The sequence below is a fragment of the Solanum verrucosum genome, unplaced genomic scaffold (genome assembly GCF_900185275.1).
Source record: "Solanum verrucosum unplaced genomic scaffold, falcon-dt-bn FXZP01000040.1, whole genome shotgun sequence".
In the NCBI taxonomy this organism is placed as follows: Eukaryota; Viridiplantae; Streptophyta; class Magnoliopsida; order Solanales; family Solanaceae; genus Solanum; species Solanum verrucosum.
This window is the reverse complement of record NW_026020323.1, coordinates 1,048,230-1,069,371: the sequence shown is the minus strand read 5'-3', so window position 1 is coordinate 1,069,371 and position 21,142 is coordinate 1,048,230. Positions and strand designations below refer to the sequence as shown.

Genomic DNA, 21,142 nt, shown 5'->3' with positions numbered 1-21,142 from the left:
TCATTTTTTAAAAGTTGTGTGTAGTTTAATAGATATACTATAGATATTTGGTGATATATGTAATTTTTCTAATATTAACTGAATTTCGGAATCAATATTCGTGAAAAAGACAGCACAGTCTTCCGGAGTGTTCTGAGGTACTAGGTTATAGTATCCCTATTTTTAAAAAAATTATCTATCAAAGAGAACAAATAAAGACCCTCACAGAAATTCTTGTAAAATCTTTTTGGAATATTTACAAAATTGAATCCCAATAATATACTATTAAATAAGTGAAAAATAATTCTAGCAATTAAGAAAACGAATATACTAAACATAGGATCTTCTAAATCTTAGGATGAAAGTTCCAAAATATTCTCTACTAAAATTGTGCCATGCTTATTTTCGAGCTATATCTTCTTCTTTTTTAATTTGTATTGCAAATACTCCACACAATTTGGTTTTCTTGATGAATATACTAAAAGTGATTGAAAATTGATGACTTATTTTTGTGTAAGAAAAGCTTTGTTAATTACTTCTCTTTTAAAAAATATTTTTCCCTCTCGTGGATTCGATCTATTTGTAATATTTAAACACCTTTAAATGAAAGAATATAATAAAAGAGAAAGAAATGTCAAGATTCATAGCAACAAAAGATATGCATTTCGAATTGACTTGTTTTGAAATTTATAATTGATTTTCTAGATTAAGACATAATTTGTTTTCGTTAAAATTAAAATGTTTGAATCTAAATGCATATTTGAATATCAAAGTGTACATTAAGATTCAGAGGTCTGAATCTGAATATTAAGATATTGCATAATCTGAATACTAAGTAGTTAAGGCGCTTTATTTTCTCAACAATGTATAAATTTTATCTTTGTTTATATAAGATTGAAGTGTCAAAACACACATAAATTACTGAGAGTATGAGTTTCATACATAAACTAACACTCATTAGTTTAAAAACATACAACTCTTTTATTACACTCTTGATAGGGTCAGGGACGCCTCAACAAGTTTGGGGCCTAAAGCCAAACTTCATAGTGAGACCTTATTATTTTTTTAGTTGTCTTATATAAATTGAATAGTTATAAGATACCCAATGTAATCTTACAAGTGAAGTCTCGGGAAGGTAAGATATACACAGATCTTATAAAGTAAGAATGCAATAATTAATGAAAAATTTCAATAAAAAATATAATATAGAGTTAGAATAATAAAATCCAACTCACAAATTAAAAAATAATAATAATGATATTGAAATAGTTGCTTTGAATTTGATAAGTTGATACAATATCACGATCCAAAACGAGTCATGAGTGTCACCCTCACTTAACCTTCTAGGTGGCGAACCAACGAATTCAAACCCCAACTAATATAAATTGTTCAACTTACGAAATACAACCATAATGTGAAAACTCAAAAACTTATTAATGTAAGAAACAAATATTCACTAGAGTCTATTAAATATCGTTTCCCAAAACCTGAAAGTCATCACACCAAGGACATCTAATTCAAAAATACCAAGTCATAGAGTATTAAAGACACCAGAATAAATAAATAAAATATTTTGTGTCCGAAAACAAAGGATATCATGTCATGACCGAGAGAATCCAACACGAGATAGAATGAATAACTCACTATGGAACCTGATATGATGGAGAATGGCTAGAGCTGAGGGCGAATCGAAGTCGCTAGTACACTTGTTGCACTCCACAAAGGAAACAAAGAAAATACAAGTAGGGGTTAGTACAGGGGAACATGTACTGAGTAGATATCATTGACCGACTCAAAATAGAAACCAATATGCATAAAGTAATAACATGAAATCAACTATAACTCTTAGCAAGTGGCAAACAACAAACAACATGAACAAATGACAACAATATTGAAGCTAGTACGTAATTAGTCACAATATCAAGAACACACATGAGGACTCATTCCTCCACATCACGATCTTTTGGGAAATGAGCTCTTTGAGCTTGAGTACATTAAGTTATTTTAATATGTTTTTATTTAATGTTTCTATTCGGAACGTGACACCCGATCCAATCATATTGTGTCGCCTTGTGCCACCCGATCCAAATATATCGTGTCGTCTCGCATAATATTTTTTTTCATTTTTAACCCTCCCCGCATAGACCCGCTCCGCATGAACATACCCCACATAATTTTTTAAATATTTATTTTCTAGTTAAGTTTAATACTAAAAATAAAATTTATAAATTCATTTTTTCATTAAGTTGTATTAATTTAATAGGATTGTGACTTAAAATTTTATTTTTAGAGGTCAATTGGGAAACATGTAAGAAATTTAATTATTTTTTTATTGAATCATTTTCATTTACTATCTTGAATATTTTAGTAGTTTTAAAGAAGTTATCTAAATAAAATAATGTTCTATCACTCTTATAACATGTGAAAAAAATTAAAATTAAGTTTAAACCCACATAAAACCACATATACCCGCAATCCGCCCCGCATCCCACCCGCCCCACCCGCATAGCCTTAAATCTGCCCTACCCCGCATCTGTCCCGCCCCGCCCCGCCCCATTGCCATCCCTATCACGAGTGGTACCCACACTTAACCTTCCAGGTGGAAGAACCAACGAATTCAACCCTAATTTATATTAATTGTTCAACTTACGAAATACAATCATAATGCGAAAACTCAAAACTTATTAATGTAAGAAATAAAAATCCACTAGAATTTATTATATATTGCTTCTTAAAACTTGAAAGTCATCACACCAAGGATATCTAATCCCAAAATGTCAAATAAAAGTATTAAAGACACAAGAATAAATAAATAAAATAGTTTGTGTCCGAAAACTAAGGACATTATGTCATGAACGAGATAATCCAACATGAGCTAGAATGAATAGCTCACCCTGGAACCTGATGTGCTAGAGACTGGCTAGAGCTAAGGGCGAGTCGAAGTCACTGGTATACTTAATCCACTCCATAAAGGAAAACAAAGAAAATACAAGTAGGGATCAGTGCGGGCTGACTCAAAATAGGAACCAATATGCATAAAGTTATAGCATGAAATCAACTATAGCACTTAGCAAGTGGCAAACAACAAACAACATGAACAAGTGACAATAGCAATGAAGCAAATACATAATTAGTCACAATATCAAGAACACACATGAGGACTCATGCATGCCTCCACACCACGCTCTTTTGGGAAATAAGTTCTTTGAGATTCAGTACAGTAAGTATTTTAATATGTTTTTCTTTAATGTTACTGTGCCGGAATGTGACACCCGATCCAATCATATTGTGTTGGCTCGTGGTTGGCACCTGATCCAAATATATTGTATCGGCTTGTGGCACACAATCCAACAATATAATTAAGTCCTCATTCTGGATCATCACTTTCCACTTCATTAACAAGATTTCATCAAACCTTGTTTATCCAAGGCATCACTTTGATAGAGCAAGTTCAAGATTATGGATTTCACGGTCTTGAGATTTCAGCCCAATCACAACGACACATAAATTATTCAAACCACAACAATTAAGTACATATAAAACTCAGCATTACTTTATGACTATCAATCACTATTAAGTGTTTCTCTATCACATATAATAAACCAAGTCAAGCAAGATAATTCCTAATGTTTTTTTCTTTCCTCAATGCCTCAGAACGTTTCTATCTATCAAGTATACAATATTTATAAGCAAGCGAGTTCGTAGACACTCATATTACTATATATCTAGCCTTAACTCAATAACCTACTCAAATCTATAATCAATTTTCAAATCTTGAGGTCAATTAATATGTTAAGTCTCTTATTTCTTAAATTTCATGCCTATTGTTAAGTTTCGATTCCTCCAATATCATAAATCTAATGGTATTCATATAATACACTACACCTAATATTTAATTCCTTATCTCAGTATATCAAAACTTAAATCATATATTGATAACTATAAAAAAAAAAAAAGGACCGGAGCCACATATTATAATTGATCGTGGTACAAGAATATAAATTACAGACTTGATATATCATCTATCTGCCACGATTAATTCCCACAACATAGCTACTTGGGAAGGTGCAGCAATACCCTGTGGTGTTATATGTGTGGCAGTTCCATTAAACATCTCCCCCACCAAATTGGATAACTCATATGTACAAAAATATAACTTTCCAATTCTAAATTTCTTTTCAATCAAAAAAACATTAAGTTGATAAAGTTATCCATCAACCAAACATTAATTATATATTCACTAAGAAGCAACTATACGTAAACAAGATGGGGAGAATTCGTTAGGTTACCTGACTTCTTCTTATTGATGCCAAGATGGGTGTCGTACAAGGATTCAAATTAGAAGAAATAATTTAAAACCCTTTTAAGCTCTAATTGATTGTTATACATAGATCAAGTCTCAAAGGGTATTAATTAATTAATAGACTTGGCCCATTAATCATCAAGCAATAAAATAAAAAATTGATTAATAAATATCTATCAACTAAAAATAATTGTAGTTAAATAAATAGTTTAAAATTACAATTTAAAATTTACGGGAAGAATCAAAATAGTTTTAGTACTCACAATGACCTAACAAATCGTTACATATAATGAATTTAATAAGTTGATATAATGATATTAAAATTGGAGTCTCCTAAAAAATTTGGGCCCCCAAGCTATTGTTTTAGTTGCTTTATGGTCAAGACGACCTGGATCATGGATGAGGTGTGTACTACACTCTCTTTTTTATTTTTTAAAAAATTGTCAAATGACACTCCATATGGACAAAACATTTCATCTTGATAAAAAAATAATAAATTATTAGTATTAGTTAAAAGTTAAAGATTAAAGTATCACCATCCCATTTTTTTTAAGAAATAAAATTAAAATTAACCCACTCCACCATCAACTCCTCTCACCGTACCCTTTCACTACAAAAGGTAAAATGGTAACCCTACTTTTAACTACTCCATTTATGAAATTCATAGTAATAGAAATACATATCCTAACAAGACATAATTTGAAACTTGCTATCCAATATATACCCCCCTCTCCTCCCCCAATCCCCCCCCCCCCTTAAAAAAAGAATTAGATATTTTTTTATAAAAAAAACCTACACTTTCAAAAAAAAATTAAAAAAATCATTTGTTAAATTATTCTTTTGGCGTGTAAGTTTTGGATTTGCAACCTTATGTGGTGGGAAGATTTGCAAATAAAGAAACGTGTACAAACAAATGCCATTACACTAGCGCAACCGATCTTCTCATGTGCGACATTTGTGGCCTAAATTTCAGGCTTATGTAACTATCATTATTTATTTATATATATGTCATTTTATTTTATTTTAAATTTTAAATATTAATTACATGAAAATATTAGGATTAGGAGTAACTATTTTGATGAATAACTCATTTCTTTTTTTCTTTTCAAATCTAATATATAATAGTTCAATTAAAAAACATTAATGCTGACTCAATTCATCCAAAATTTATACATGCACAAAGTAAAATATTAATATTAAAGAATGAAACACAAGTACAAAATGTATGTATTTTGTATTTTGGGTGGAATAATGTGGTTAATGAGATGTGCGATTAATCTTGTATAATTCTTATTATTTTGAATTATTTTTTGAAGTGTGAGTTAGATCAAGACCTAATTTTGTTGATATATTTTTAATTGAATTTTTTAGACGTTAAAAATTCATCCCAGAATTGCTCACTTATGGGTTTCAAATTGGCTGATTTTTGTGTTAGAAATATAATTAGAATATTTTCCCTATCTATTTTTTAAAAAATAGAATTTTTATTTAGTTTCAACTTTTTACATTAACATGTTTAACGTACCAAATTTAAGAATGTTTTCATATATTTTTATTTTTAGACAGTAAGATTCAAAACTCTTTTTTAATTCGGATAAAAAAATAAAAAAGCCTAATTGTAAGAGCCAGTAGTTACGTGAAGTGACATTAACCGGAGACTTGTGTCATCATACAAATAATGATTCAGGTTCTCACTGCAAAAATAGTTTTGTAATACCAAATGGCTTTGCATTTCAGCAGTGCCTGTTTGTGTTCTTTAAGCCAAATGAGGGGTCAGAAAATGAGAGCTGTTGCAGGAGAGAGTAGTGTTACATTTAACTCAGAAGAAGATAAGGTGAAGCTTGGTGGGTCTGATTTGAAGGTAACTAAGCTTGGAATTGGGGCTTGGTCTTGGGGTGACACTAGCTATTGGAACAACTTTGAATGGGATGGTGAGTTCTTTGAATTTTACAAACTTTTTGGGTAATTGTTAGTAGCTTAGTTGGTTGGTTATACTACACTTTTTTGGTGAGGGTTTGATTCCGTGCCTTGTAATTCTCTCACACATTTCCCCTTTACTATAACAATATTGCAATTTCTTATTTGGTCATGTAAAAATGAGTGTTCAAGATTGCTGCTTGGAATCCATAATTTGACCATGATGGGTTTGGGTTAAAAATGAGTGAATTTTTAACACCGATTAAGCCAGAGTTAGTAGCTTAGGAGGAATCGTAACTAAAGTACTACATTCGTCTTTGGTATTATGTCCTTCGTTTCCCTTGATATCTTAGTATTGTGTCTGTTTACTCTAGTTTTTAATTAGTCAAGGATTTAGTAGGATATTCATTCTGGAAATTTTAGAGATAATACATACATAGAGAGCTGGAGACTCTTGTTTGCTGGTATTGAGCGTATAGCTTGAAGGGAATGCCCCAATTGTTCCGAAGCAAAGAAGGAAATTGGATTGAGGCCTAATGGCACCTTTTGTGTAATGTTCACCAGCACACGGTTGTCATAAAATCAGGTCAATCTAACGGTAGTGAGTAACCTTGATCTGTTCATTCCCTCAGCTGAATGTGATTTTCTTAATCACAATACCTGTGGCATTTCAATGAGAAACTGAGAGTTTGAAAGGGAAATCGCTTGTTTGGTCGAACCAAGCGAATCCCATGTTTAGGATGAAAAGTAGCTCCACGAAAGATTTATCTTTGAAGGATATGAATCTGCATTTGAAGGGTACAAAGAAGAAGACCTTGACCTGTAACAGATAGAGAAGGATATACTCAATCACATAGAGGTTTTCTCTTGGATAGTAAAGAGTCCTGAAAAAGTGGAGTTGAGAATATCCTGCAAAGCAGAAAAAAAACATGTCATCTCTTATGGACCAGGCGCATTCCTACTTATGTTTCATTTGGGAAAATATATTGATATTAGTTACTGTTGCTACTGGAATTACTGCCGTCGTTAGATATTCTTTTTCCTTTCTGATTCCTTGAAGATAGTCAGGAACTTTATAGCTATTTTGGCCTCTAGCTTGTGACAATATCTTCATCATTGTTTTTTCTCAATGTAGATACTGAGGGTGCAATTGCTATAACAGTTATAAACATGTTAGAAACAACTGAGGTTATTCCTGGCAACATTAACTTCTAAGAAGCAGTTCTATAAGTAGAAAAATCTAGAGTTGTTTCAGCAAAAATAACAAACATTGAAGCATATTGTGGATTGCCTATCTGATTGATGTAGTCTTTGAAGGGTATTCTGATGACACAAATTACACCTCGTCTGCTTTTCACTTTGTCGTCAGTTTTGTCAAGAGTACTCCATAACCATGGCTAATCACCATCCATGGACACAATTCATGAGAAGAGACCAGAGAGGAAGAGAGGAATTTGGGGAAAATCTCTTAACTGATTTCCATTATGAGAAGAATACGTATTTATACAATGAGAGAACAAAATATCTAACTAACTAGTGAGCTGACACATCAACAGAATTGTAACAGAATCTAGGCTTAGCTAAATAACTATTCTAACTAATTAATCTGATTAGACTAACTAACTAATTAGACTAGTATTATAATTAGCTAGATCATAATAAGTTTCCTTCATTTAATGTAACACTTCAATCCTCCCTTGTGACATGTTATGTTTATTTAGAATGTCTTCTTCTCTCATGTAATCCTACCATTTCCCTTAACATCAGTTGATTTGCTAATTCAAGTATCCGATTTTTCTTTCCTTTTCTCGTTAAGTAGCATCCAATTTATTACCCTCTTTGTTTATCCAAGTTTTTTAATTTTGATAACCAGAAAATCGCTCGGGACCTATGGTGCATGGTTCAAAACTCGGTGGATAATGAGCCCACCCTATACCCTTTTCCACTTAAATACCAGATATTTAAATACCACATGCTTCTCTCTTACCGCTAGACCAATGCCCTGAGGGCTCGTATCTTAAAAAGATTTTCTTGCTTATAGCTTGTTTGACCAAGTTTTTGGGTGGTCAAAAGTGCTTATTTTAAAAAACTGAGGTGTTAAGCCAAGTTTTTGGGAGTAGTAGAAGCTATTTTTCCGAAGCTAAAAAGTAGTTTTGCTCCAAAAGTGCCCTTTTAGAAAAGCTTGGCCAAATGCTAATTGATGCACAAAAATGCTTATTAATTTGATTAGCCAAACACAAACGGCTTCTCATCAAAAATACCTTTTTGAAAGCACTTTTAAAAAAGTTCTTTTCAAAATAAGTTGATTTTAGAAGTTTGGCCAAATAGGCTATTACTCTGCCTTTACTAAGAAAAAAGAGTGCACTTGTATTTTGGCTAACAAGGGAAAGTTTATCTTTTTATTTTCAAATATTCAAATCCAAGTTTGTCTCTATTAGAGCAAGCATGGGCGAGCAGCCTTAAACCAAAGCTAAAATGAAGGTTAAGGAAAATAATCAAGAAAGCTCTACTTTCCGACTGCTATACTTGTTATTCTCTTCTTCCAAACAACCACTGAAAAAATTCCTTTTCTTTTCAGTTTCTCGAACATTTCCATTTCCAGCTTCCTCTGTGAATAGTTATCTAGTTTGGAGAACGGAGAAATATTTTTTCTCATAGATTTGCACCTAAAAGCTATGTAAGGAAATGTACGCTAAGGTATGTGATGAAGAAAGGGCTTAATGGTGGGTTCTTTTCCAATGTTGTCCATGCCTGGATGTTTTCTTTAAAACAGAAAAGAAAATAAGCCAAGGTTTTGCATTTCTATAATATGAAAAACTGGACATACTGTGGAACCAAACAGGATGTAACATTTTCCTTTGTTGGGTAACAACAATATCATGCCTATGGCAAGGCCCACATAGAGGCTGGGTTGGCCCGGATCGGAGTCATGATCGAACATGACGCTTGCTTGGTGGACTTAGTTAAGAAATAAAGTTGCGCCTTTGCTATCAACCATAGCTTTTGGCATATGATAGTAAGCGCTTGGTCCTAACACCCTCGTATTTTTTTCTTTTTCTATTGAAAATCTTATGGTAATTACTAATAGCATCTGAAATGTCAGCCACTTTTTGTTTTTCACCTTTTAGTTATTTTGTTTGAGTTGATACCTAGCTTGTTCCTCTTCTCCATTATCATAACCAATATGATTAACTCTTTTCTTTTTACTGGAATGATGATAGATAAGAAGCTCAAGGCTGCAAAGACTGCTTTTGATGCCAGCATTGATTGTGGGATAACATTCATTGATACTGCTGAGGTTTATGGTTCAAGGGTGAGGAATAGTTTTTTTACTTTGGCTATTTCTTAGTCTGCTAAATTGTACAAAAAAAGTGGACAATCATGAGAAAACCATTATTTCCTCTACTTGCAGTTCTCATTCGGTGCGATAAATTCTGAAACACTACTAGGAAGGTGAGCTTTGAGTTCTTCTAAATCTTCATTATTTTTACTTGTGGACAACAGAATATCAATTTGCATGTTCTTCACATTTGTTGTTTCTCCAATATAATTTAATGTTTTGTTTCAGATTCATCAAGGAAAGAAAAGAAAAAGATCCAGAGGTGGAGGTTGCTGTTGCAACTAAATTTGCTGCATTACCATGGAGGCTTGGCCGTCAAAGTGTCCTAGCGGCCCTAAAAGATTCTCTTGCACGTATGGAACTTTCTTCAGTTGATCTTTATCAACTTCACTGGTACGCTTCTCGAGCGCGCTTCTTCGGATAGTTTTCTTAAGCAAACAGTCAATAGCTGATAAAAGCTTTTATGGTCTAATTCTCAGGCCAGGAATATGGGGAAATGAAGGTTTGTCATGTCTGATGCCCTTGTTCAATTCAACTAATAAGATGCTCTTTTTAAAAAAGATTTAGTTTATAATTCACATTTAACATAGACAAAGCTTAGTCAATCAGAAAATCCTTTTTCCAGGTTATATTGACGGTTTAGGAGATGCAGTGGAGCAGGGCCTTGTAAAAGCTGTGGGAGTATCTAACTATAGTGGTACACTCGTGATTCGTTCTAGTCAATCAAATATTTGGACAGTCCTTTTGATGACTAATCTTACTTTCTCCCGCCCGATAATATTTCAGATTGTTCTCTTATTAAGGGTGTTATGAGAATATGACTGTCAAATTAACCAAGCATTGTCCTCTTTTTCCAAAATAAAAATATATATAAAAATTGCCTGCTACATACAATATTTGGCCAATGGAAGTATTTCTTGTTTCAGAAAAGCGTCTTCGCGATGCATATGAGCAGCTGAAGAGGAGAGGTATTCCACTAGCTTCAAATCAAGTCAATTATAGTCTGATATACAGGTTGCCAGAGCAAAACGGTGTCAAGGCCGCCTGTGATGAATTGGGAGTCACGTTGATTGCATATTCACCCATTGCTCAAGGTAAAACCTGATACAACTGTTTTCTTGTGAAGATGTGTTCTAGAATGACCCGATTTATGGCCTCGTTGAACCAGGCATGAAATAAATAGTTAATGAGGTTTTATGCTGTTATTGAACATAAATTTGGAAGCTGGTTTCCTACACTTTTGTCACCCCTGTGTATTAATGATTTATGTCATCACACATGTAAATAATGTTTACTGAAAATGTATATAGACTTGCTGAAAATTCCTCCCTGTAGCAGCCGTCTACTGTCCCAGTTATTTTTGCACCAAAGTTTAACCAACAATACATAGTTAATATTCTTTCCAATTAATCATGCATCACAGTAAAAAAACTGCTAATGTAGCCTAGGTAAAAGGGTTACGGAATACAACCAGTTGGTTTCAGATTTCTATATCAATTTTGAACGGAGGAAATGACGGGAACTACACCCCTTCCACTCTCCAGCCATCTTATTGGCATAGGAAGTCTGTTAAAACTCTTATGTCAGACCTGCCTTTTCGATTAAATGCAAGTATTTTGCAATGCTCTTTTCATGTACTAGTATGCTATGCAATTTGCTTCAAATAACTTAATGTTGTGCCCTGATAATGATATGTTTCAGCATCTTAATTGTTTTCTGTTTCAAGTTAAAAGTGAGAAAATTCATGTCAACTTTTCTTTGGATTATGCGGCCCAAACTCATTACATTTCCCAACTTATGCAGGAGCTTTGACTGGAAAATATACTCCAGAAAATCCTCCCACTGGCCCTCGCGGACAGATCTATACTCCTGAATTTCTTACCAAAGTAAGGGCTTTTACTATATGACTAGAGATTATTAAGAATTTCACTTCTTATGGCTCAAGAACTTTTGCTCACTTGCAGTTGCAGCCACTCATAAATAGAATAAAGGAGATTGGAGAAAGCTACAATAAGACTTCAACGCAGGTATATCTTCCTTGTTTCTCGAAAATCTCATGATTTCACTAGCTTAATTCTTCAGGTGTAGCTTTGTTTGGAATGCTGTAACAGCAATCATAGTAGAAGCTGTAAGTTACTTTGGTTATATCACCTCCATCCCAAATAAGTCATCTTTTAGCATATGTGAGAGTGCAACATGTGATGTGTGGATTAGGTGCATGTGATCTTGAGCTAGTTTGGATCGACGAGAAGGGTAGAAATGGATGCACCTATTAGAAAAAAGGGTATAGATGGACCCATTATTCACTGAATTTTGAATCATGTGTCAACTAGACCTCATCGATTTCTCGTTCATCAAGAAAAAAAAAAGCCATCAAGCTTAGTATTTGTCCCCAACATGCTTCATTTTCAACCCATTCCATACATCCCCAACACTCATACCCTCACCTATGTTAGTATTTGTCTAAATTATATACAAATGCTTTTATAATAATTTATTTTGCTTACATACCAACAACAACATACCCAGTGAAGTCCCACAAGTGAGGTTTGGGGAGAGTAGAATGTACGCAGACCTTACCCTTACCTTGTGGAGATAGGTAGACTGTTTCCAAAAACCCTCAGCTCAAAATGCAGCAATTCCAGATACAAAGAAGAAAATATAACAAGTCAAAAGAAAACAGAAAGAATTTGCTAACGTACCGAACACAAAAATAAATAAATAAATAAATAATACTTATTTTATGGAAAAATACCAAACACACCCCAAATAGTAATGATTTCCAATGAATGGAAGATATTATTTTGCAGTGATTATATATGTTGTTTTGTTTGACAGGTGGTCCTGAATTGGTTGATTGCACAGGAGAATGTTGTTCCCATCCCAGGAGCCAAAAATGCAGAGCAAGCTAAAGAATTTGGTGGTGCATTGGGTTGGAGACTAACCCAACAAGAAATAGACCAACTTCGTTCTTTGGCATCAGAATTAAAACCTGTTACAGGTTTCCCTGTCGAAAAGTTTTAAACATCATTTTTACATGTACATTATTCCCTTCTTTTTTTACAGTGTAAGTAGTGCTGACTTCTGAGTCCTTGTTCTATTGTGTGGGGAAAAAAAGTGGTACTAATAAAGCTGCTGCAACCAACATCATACGTACTCCATGCAATTTCATAAGTGGGGTTTGGAGAAGGTGATGTATATGCCGTCTTAATCTTATATCTATCTTGAAAAGGTTGAGAAGAAATTGTTTCTGATAAACCCTTGGCTCAAGTAAAATATGATAAATAGTATTAAGTATGTAAAGCAAATATGATAACAAAGAAGAAAATCGTAGCAACAACAAATAATATAATATGATATGTAACTGAAGTCAAGGAGACAACGTGTAATACGAAAACCAAAGAATAAAATAGAATGAGAGTAATAATAATAATAATAATATTGATAAGGAAGCTAGATTATACTCGACTACTTACTAACTTTTATATTTTTCTATCTAAGATCATTTCCTCGATAAGTTGTACGTATATCATGTTTGTCTAATCACCCCTCATTATTTTATTCGACTTACTTCTACCTCTTCCGGTACCCACCACAGTCAGGAGGAGATCAAAAATAATTATCCCATTATCTTGAATTTCACTTGTCTTCTATTCCTTCTGTCCCAATTTATGTGGCATCATTGGAGTTTCAACAGTCAATCAAGTTTTTCTTCAATTAATTTGTTCATATATATCTTTTGAATATTTTAAATTGTTTATTATTGTAATGTATTATACTTTTTGCATAGTTTTCAAATGTATAAATATTACTTCTTCCGTCCCTTTTATATGTCATCCCTTTCTATAAATAGTTGGACCACAGTACTTGTCATTTTATATAATTTATGCATAAATTATCATATTTTGCATATTATACCCTTGATAGAGTAGTTAATTAATCTTGAAAATGTATTCATCATTTATTATAAAGTTGACTTAAGATTAACATTAAATAAGGGTAGAAGGGTAAAGTTACATCATTTTTTAATGTAAGTGCAAAGTAAAAGGTGACATATAAAATGGGACGGAGGGAGTATTTCAAAAAGCTTAATATTAGTTGTGGTTTCAAGTCAATGGGCAAAATCTAATTAGTCGTGTTAAAGGTAAATACTAGTATATATGACTGTTATTTTTACTCCTATAAACTTTCCAAAAACATTTTATAACACCTAAAATTGACATATTTTTATAAAATAATGTAGTAACAGTGAGGAATTTTAATAACTCGTAATTTGAACTTTTACCTTATTAGCGAGAGTTCAATTTTCGGCTTTGTAATTTCCTACCCTATTTCTCCCATCCCAAACTTATAAAACGTGGAATTAATTAACAGGCGATTAAGACTAAAACACCTATCATTGATTATTACAAACACAAAATAATTCACTACTTCAATCATAATATATTAATTGACTTAGTTACAAATATTAAAAAAAACATACTAATTGAATCATAATATATTAATTGACTTGGTTACCAATTAAAAAAATACCAGTTCAATCATAATAGAATAATTGACCTCAATCTTCTTGTCTCCTTAATCAACATCATTAGTGTTCCTTGAACACAATAATTAAAAATTATGTACTACAAGTGAAATATACATAAATAATGATTTAAAATAATAGTAAAAATGAGGATAAGTGCAAACGTGGCTAAAGAATTTAGCAGTATTTGATCCACAAGGTGGAAAGGGTCCATAGGAATAGAAAAAAGGAAGATTTCATACAGCTAGGCTGGATGTAGCATTTATATATCGAATTCATTTGAATTCAGTATTTTTAATATAAAATATAAATTTATATATAAAAATTCATCAAAACTATACTTTTTTTTTTCCTAATTCGCTTGATTCGTTTTCCTTTTTAATCCGAAAGAATGACATTTTTTCATATGTAGTATTTTTTCTGTTTTAATTTGTTGTTCACTCAATTTAAAACGAAGGAGTAACAATCTTAATAAAATGATTTGTAGCCACATAAACATTTCTGACTTCTTTCATATCATAAATTTCAAAACTCCACCATATGGATTGAGACGAGAAAATTACAAACAGTAAGTTCATAAAATTTAAATCTTGGATCGGCGTTGCCTATACGGGGATCCTATTATTGACAGCTAAAGCCACTGGTATTTGTTGTATCCAAAAATAATTCAGACGTCATTTTCTCTTCCATTAATACTATTACTATTAGTGTCCAATTCCAAAAATGATGCTCGCATTTGCTGTCTGTTTCCTTCTTATTATTCTTGAACAAGTGAAACAAAGACCACATAGTTTTTTTCCCTGACTTGGTTTGTTTTCCCATTATAAAATTTTGGTGTTTCTTCCATTTCTGAACCTAAAAGGTTTGATTTTTTTTGCTTCATTTCTTTTCTTAGTCATGTTATGTTAGTTTTAGAAATGGGGTTTAAAAAAGATTGATTTTTTAAGCCATTCTAATTGACTTGTTCTGTTTATGTTGTGCGCAGGTTTTTGGTTATTTAACTTCTCTGTTTCCTTCTTTCTGTAAGGTATATAAGGCAAAATCTTTCTTTCCATTCTTTCTGTTTATGAGGATTTTCTTGTTTGGGGGGTGAGGTGGGGTGGGGGATGGACAAGTAAGGAAAAGTAGAGGAACTGTTGAAGTTTCAAGTGTTATGTCATGCTTGTCTATATGTAGCTCTATTTTGTATGATCAAGAGATTCACTTTTTCTTGATATAGAAAAATCATTTTTTTACCCCTTTTGACTATTAAGCATTGAATTTGATGATTTTGAGATTACCCTTTTACTGTGTGCCTAAAAAAACTGTTTCTTTTCTTGATATATGCAGTAGTTTTAGCCATGAATCCATGTCTTCCTGAATGGAATATTGAGACTGAACTTCCTGTTCCACATCAAAAGAAGCCTATGGGGTAAATATATATGTGTACTCTTTCTTGATTACATAACCAAAGTATATTAAATTTGTTTTAAAAAAATGATCTTTAGTTTCAACTGGATGGTCTTTTCTGTAGATTTGATCATGAGCTAGTGGAGTTGTTGTGGCGAAACGGGGAGGTAGTATTACATAGCCAAACACATAAAAAGCAGCCAGGCTATGATCCTAATGAATGCAGACAGTTTAACAAACATGATCAACCAATAATAAGAGTTGCTGGAAATCAGACTAATTTGATTCAAGATGATGAAACTGTCGCGTGGCTAAACTGCCCTATCGATGATTCGTTTGACAAAGAATTTTGTTCCCCCTTCTTATCTGATATTTCAACAAATCCTCACCTAGGGGAGGAACCTGATAAGTCAATTAGGCAATCAGAGGACAATAATAAGGTTTTCAAGCTTGATCCTTTAGAGATTAACCATGTTCTTCCGCAATCACATCATTCTGGTTTCAATCCAAATCCAATGCCACCTCCAAGATTTCACAACTTTGGATCAGCACAACAGAAACATCATATAGTAGGGGGGAATCAAAAAGGTGTTAACTTTCCTCCACCGATAAGGTCATCCAATGTGCAGCTTGGTGGCAAAGAAGCTAGAAGCAATCTGATGCTGCAAGATATCAAAGAGGGGTCTGTGATGACAGTTGGTTCAAGCCACTGTGGCAGCAATCAAGTTGATACTAGCCGGTTTTCAAGTAGTGCAAATAGAGGGTTGTCTGCAGCAATGATCACTGATTATACCGGAAAAATCAGTCCACAAAGTGATACAATGGACCGAGACACATTTGAACCAGCTAATACATCTTCGTCTTCAGGAAGATCGGGTAGTAGTTATGCAAGAGCATGCAATCAATCTACAGCGACCATTAGCCAGGGCCACAAGAGGAAGAGTAGAGACGGTGAAGAACCAGAATGCCAGAGTAAAGTAAGTTACAATTTGTCTTCTTAGTCTCTTGGCTCAAAGTAAGTTACATTTATCTGAAGTTCCATAATTTGCTATACAGGCTGATGAGCTAGAATCAGCTGGAGGAAACAAGTCAGCCCAAAAATCTGGAACTGCCCGAAGGAGCCGTGCTGCAGAAGTGCATAATCTCTCTGAAAGGGTAGAAGTTGTTAACCTTCCTTTGCATATTTATAGATTTTATGGCTTTTTTAAGGAAATATACCTTAATCATCAAATGGCTTTCTCTTCGCAGAGACGGAGGGACAGAATCAATGAGAAAATGAAGGCCTTGCAAGAGCTTCTTCCTCACTCTACTAAGGTATGGGGATGAGGAATCTGAGGCTGATTGTACTTTTCATGGACAATATTTGTAGTTTTCATCTGATCATGAAATTGTTAGCATTTGAAAAGTACAAATAGTATCCGGCATAACCTTCATAACACAGAAAGTATACACGATCTTGATTCAATCGGCAATAGTTTCTTGGTTGATGCTAGAAAAGCATTAGTGAACCTTGTGACTGGGATTATTTGGTGCTTGTTTTATACCTACTCAGCTTGCTTTTTCCAGGAATTCCTAATTTTATGTTTCCTGGCTTACTTTTTTCAGACAGACAAAGCATCAATGTTGGATGAGGCTATTGAATACTTGAAGTCACTTCAGATGCAACTGCAGGTATGAACTCATAAAATCATACGGGGTGAGTTAGTGACTGATTTGTCCATGATCCAAATGTTTCTACGTTTATCTTAAGTACAATCACAATGTAAAAATATTCTATACTATCAATGCATTCAAACCTGTTATAGAATGAAGGTTATACATCTCAATAGTTGTGCTTATCTTTAAATGACCTATCTGATAGTATGGTGAATATATAAGTTAAGCACAATGTTCCTTTATGGTGATATTCAGATGATGTGGATGGGAAGTGGCATGGCATCAATGATGTTTCCTGGTGTCCAACACTACATGTCAAGAATGGGAATGGGGATGGGTCCGCCTTCGGTGCCTTCCATGCACAATGCTATGCATTTAGCTAGGCTTCCTTTGGTTGATCCAGCAATCCCTTTGACACAAGCTGCTCCTAATAATCAAGCAGCTGCAATGTGCCAGAATTCAATGTTGAATCAAGTTAACTATCAACGCCATTTGCAGAATCCCAATTTTCCAGATCAATATGCTAGTTACATGGGGTTCCATCCACTTCAAGGCACTTCTCAGGTTTGATCTTCCACCTATATACCATTTGATTTTTTTCTTCAATATATACCTACTTTCATCATCCTATAAATAGCAAAAATTGTTTCCTGAATTCTCTTCTCTTTTTATTTTGTGCTTTCCTTTGCAGCCTATAAACATTTTTGGCTTAGGTTCACATACAGCACAGCGAAGTCAACAGTTACCGCATCCAACTAATAGTAATGCACCCGCCACTTGAAGAGTTATCACTGAGGATACTATCAGTACTGTAAAATTAGGTAAGGGACTTTCTCTTGCTTTACCATTTGCATAAGCTCTGATAATAAGGAGTACCTTTTCTCTGTTGGTGACATTTAATTCCAGTCAGCTCGATTTATGATTGTTCTATTTTCATCGACAAGTACGTAGTGCTTGAGTAGATCAACCTCAGAAAAAAAAAAAAACACTTGATGCACCAAGAGTTTAACATCTGATTTTATAGTACTTATCTTCCATTTTGACAGGACAGTGAAATTATTGCTTCATTTGGCGTAATGTTTATCACCGTACCGGAACATCTTAAGATTTTGGAAGCTAACCGTTCAAAGATGTAAGACACCATCGTATTAATGAACTTCATTGTATGAGACTTCTTCATATAGCAAAGCTATAAGTTTTATTCTATAGGAACACATTAGTAGTTTGCATATGTAACTTACTGTATGTATCTATATGACTAAAGGAATAAGAAAAGAAACCATTTGGTCTTTACATACTGATTTCTTGCTTAATTTTTTGTATATCCTGTGTATCACATCATACATCATATATACATATTTCAATGGAGATCAAGGTTTGCCTGTTTTGTGTGGGCGGATCTAACTTATGAGATACGGGTGCCACGACACCCACACATTTCCATTAAAATTCGCAATATGTAAATATATGTGAAAAGTTAGATATATACGCAATGTGGCACCTAAAGTACACAAATGATGCCATGGTTTAGTGTTGCGTTTGAATTAAGTTTTCTGTTGCTAGAGGTAAGTATATAAAACATGACACCTGCGATTTTCAAATCTTGAATCCGCGTTTAGTTTAGCTTCTTTTTTGTTTTCATCTCAATCATATCTTGTGTTCTTCTTTCTATTCAATGAAAAACTAATCAGCTTTGTTCAAATTTTATTTCCCTCAAATTTACCATATACCCTATATTAAAAATAATAATAAAACAATATCTCACCAATGATTATACAAATAGATAATATTAAAATATTGACAACGGTTCATCTAAAATAAAGAATATTAAAACATACAAAATGGTCCAAGACCCTTTCCCTATTTTAATATAAAAATAATGAAGGGGAATAGTGCAAACAGACAGAAAAGATTGATTTCATTAATTTGCCAATAGTTTTACTTTTACCATATATTATACAAATAAGAATTATTATTATTAAATCAGAAAACGAGCCATCTAAATCACAACTAGCATTTTCCTAGACGTTAGACGAATCAAAAATAAACAAATGCATATCCGTGGTTCGTTGATTGTCTAGTAAATCTCGAGAATCATTAAAAAATGAAAGTTTCACTGAAAAATAACTTTCTTTTGGTGCGTTGAATTTGAAAATGTGCGTTTTTAACGCCGAACTTAATCAACTATAGCCATTCAACTCAAATATCTTCTATTATGACAATATTATTTTTCATTGCAAAAGTTAATGATAGAAAAAATGTGCGTTTTTAACGCCAAACTTAATCAACTATAGCTATTCAACTCAAATATCTTCTATGACAATATTTTTCATTGCAAAAGTTAATGATAGAAACAAATGTATAAGAGATGCTTTGTGTGATATTCCAAAGATATTTTTTCCTAAGTCAAGCAGAAGTGACCACTATTGTCTGAAATTTTAAGATTTTAATCATGTGTTGGTGTCCTAAGTTGTCTCTTATCATCCCATCATAGGGAAACAAGGCAGATATCTGAGATCTTCTTTAATTTTACTCCATTTAACAACCACAACAACAACTATATAACTCTTTGTTTCAATTGGATAATCACTAGTCCTTTCAACATAACTACTTGAAAATGATTGTACTAACATATTATTCGTACTCACATACATCTATTACAACAACTACGCCTCAATTTTGGTCAAGTTAAAGTCAATTATATGAATCCTCACTGTTTGTGTCGCTCTTCTTAAATTTATCTCGGTCCAATATTATAAAAAGGAATAGTTTCTCAAGCACTCTAAGCAGTTGATTACGATCTATACTGATTTTAATAATGTAAAGATTAGCTATCATTATGAGTATTTGAATTGTTGTATTAAATGAATTAATTGGATGTAGTTGAATGAAGTACTAATACTAAATATGATTGAATTAGAATAAGAATAGTATTGGTATACATAGGTTTGCTATGTATATTAATTGTATGAACAGGGGCGGCTCAACGTAACTGGGGCCTAAAAAAATTCATACATATTTATTTAAAAATTATTTTTCTAATTGTTTAGATGCACATTATTACTTCAACTTTTTAATAGATGATTTATTTGAGTACTTTTTAATTTTTTTTAATTAATTTTAGGTAAGATTTTATCAATTCAATGCTGAAAAATATCCTTTTACTAAAGCAATCATTATATGAATTGTTAACATAATTATCTAAGGAATAAGTTGACAAACTTTAAGCAAAATAAGAGTTAGAACCATAGAATCTGATTCAAGACGTTGATAACTTGATATACCTAACTTTGATTGAAAATTTAAGTAAAAAAAAATTGTGATTCACTTTGTTCAACACTGTTCGACTAATTAATGATTCAGATTTATGATAGAGTATTATTTTAACTTATCAAAGATTTGTAGAAAAAGAGTGAAAAAGGAGTTTTAAAATAAATAAATAATGTGAATGTCAGAAATGTAATAAGACAAAACAACGTTTTCTTGATTTCTTCTATTTGAGTGGAGTTAAGGAGAATAAAATTATATATATATATATACTTTTTATTATAAATAATTATTATTTTTATAAAAATAAAAGCACATAATTTGTTCTTGGTAAAAATTTGAGACCTCCCAAAATTGGGGGCCTAAGGCATGCGCCTTAATTTTTCTAAGCAAGAGCCGCCCCTATGTATGAATCGATTAGGGTGTATAACTAATACATTCCAGTCCCAATAAGTTGACAATTAATTTCCAATTAGGTATCCAAACAAATGCATTTCCTTATCAAGGTGCAACTAGCTATAGCTAGATTCATATTGACTAGTGTTGATGCAAGTTGTGCTTCACATGCAACACTACTTTTATAGATATCTAAAGTGAGAAAAATACAAGTTGATAGTAAAAACCATTAATTCAAAGATAGTGGTCATGTGTGGACCAACTACTATATTATGTCTATCTCTTTCTTGATGTTAGAGAGTTGGAAAAGATTGATGCCTCAATAATGGGATCCGCCACTTGTAAAATTGATGCTATATATCTTTGT

General features: G+C 32.8%; 2 protein-coding genes across 3 annotated transcripts; both read left to right on the top strand.

Moving 5' to 3' along the window:
• Positions 1 to 5,893: 5,893 nt before the first annotated feature.
• Positions 5,894 to 12,686, top strand: LOC125835477 (uncharacterized oxidoreductase At1g06690, chloroplastic). Its single transcript, XM_049514610.1, has 10 exons — positions 5,894 to 6,213; positions 9,421 to 9,512; positions 9,612 to 9,652; positions 9,768 to 9,932; positions 10,019 to 10,041; positions 10,165 to 10,236; positions 10,466 to 10,633; positions 11,343 to 11,425; positions 11,504 to 11,566; positions 12,378 to 12,686. The coding sequence occupies exons 1-10, from the start codon at positions 6,003 to 6,005 to the stop codon at positions 12,561 to 12,563; spliced, it is 1,104 nt and encodes a 367-aa protein (XP_049370567.1). The 5' UTR covers positions 5,894 to 6,002; the 3' UTR covers positions 12,564 to 12,686.
• Positions 12,687 to 14,783: 2,097 nt separating this feature from the next.
• LOC125835434 (transcription factor PIF4-like) lies at positions 14,784 to 17,939 on the top strand. Of its 2 annotated transcripts, none has more exons than XM_049514561.1 (9): positions 14,784 to 14,929; positions 15,053 to 15,094; positions 15,397 to 15,478; positions 15,581 to 16,433; positions 16,513 to 16,611; positions 16,705 to 16,770; positions 17,062 to 17,127; positions 17,368 to 17,676; positions 17,804 to 17,939. In XM_049514561.1, exons 3-9 carry the CDS (start codon positions 15,408 to 15,410, stop codon positions 17,891 to 17,893), a joined length of 1,554 nt encoding a protein of 517 aa, XP_049370518.1. In that variant the 5' UTR covers positions 14,784 to 14,929; positions 15,053 to 15,094; positions 15,397 to 15,407; the 3' UTR covers positions 17,894 to 17,939. The 2 variants fall into 2 exon arrangements, with proteins under 2 accessions (XP_049370518.1, XP_049370519.1); XM_049514562.1 differs by having other exon boundaries at positions 14,796 to 14,929; positions 15,400 to 15,478.
• The last annotated feature ends 3,203 nt before the right edge of the window (positions 17,940 to 21,142 follow it).

Coding starts and splice junctions, on each gene's coding strand:
- LOC125835434 (XM_049514561.1), top strand. CDS start 15,408: ATGAATCCATGTCTTCCTGAATGGAATATTGAGACTGAACTTCCTGTT. Junction 15,479..15,580: donor CATCAAAAGAAGCCTATGGG/GTAAATATATAT, acceptor TCTTTTCTGTAG/ATTTGATCATGAGCTAGTGG. Junction 16,612..16,704: donor TGCATAATCTCTCTGAAAGG/GTAGAAGTTGTT, acceptor TTCTCTTCGCAG/AGACGGAGGGACAGAATCAA.
- LOC125835477 (XM_049514610.1), top strand. CDS start 6,003: ATGGCTTTGCATTTCAGCAGTGCCTGTTTGTGTTCTTTAAGCCAAATG. Junction 6,214..9,420: donor GAACAACTTTGAATGGGATG/GTGAGTTCTTTG, acceptor GAATGATGATAG/ATAAGAAGCTCAAGGCTGCA. Junction 10,237..10,465: donor GGGAGTATCTAACTATAGTG/GTACACTCGTGA, acceptor TTCTTGTTTCAG/AAAAGCGTCTTCGCGATGCA.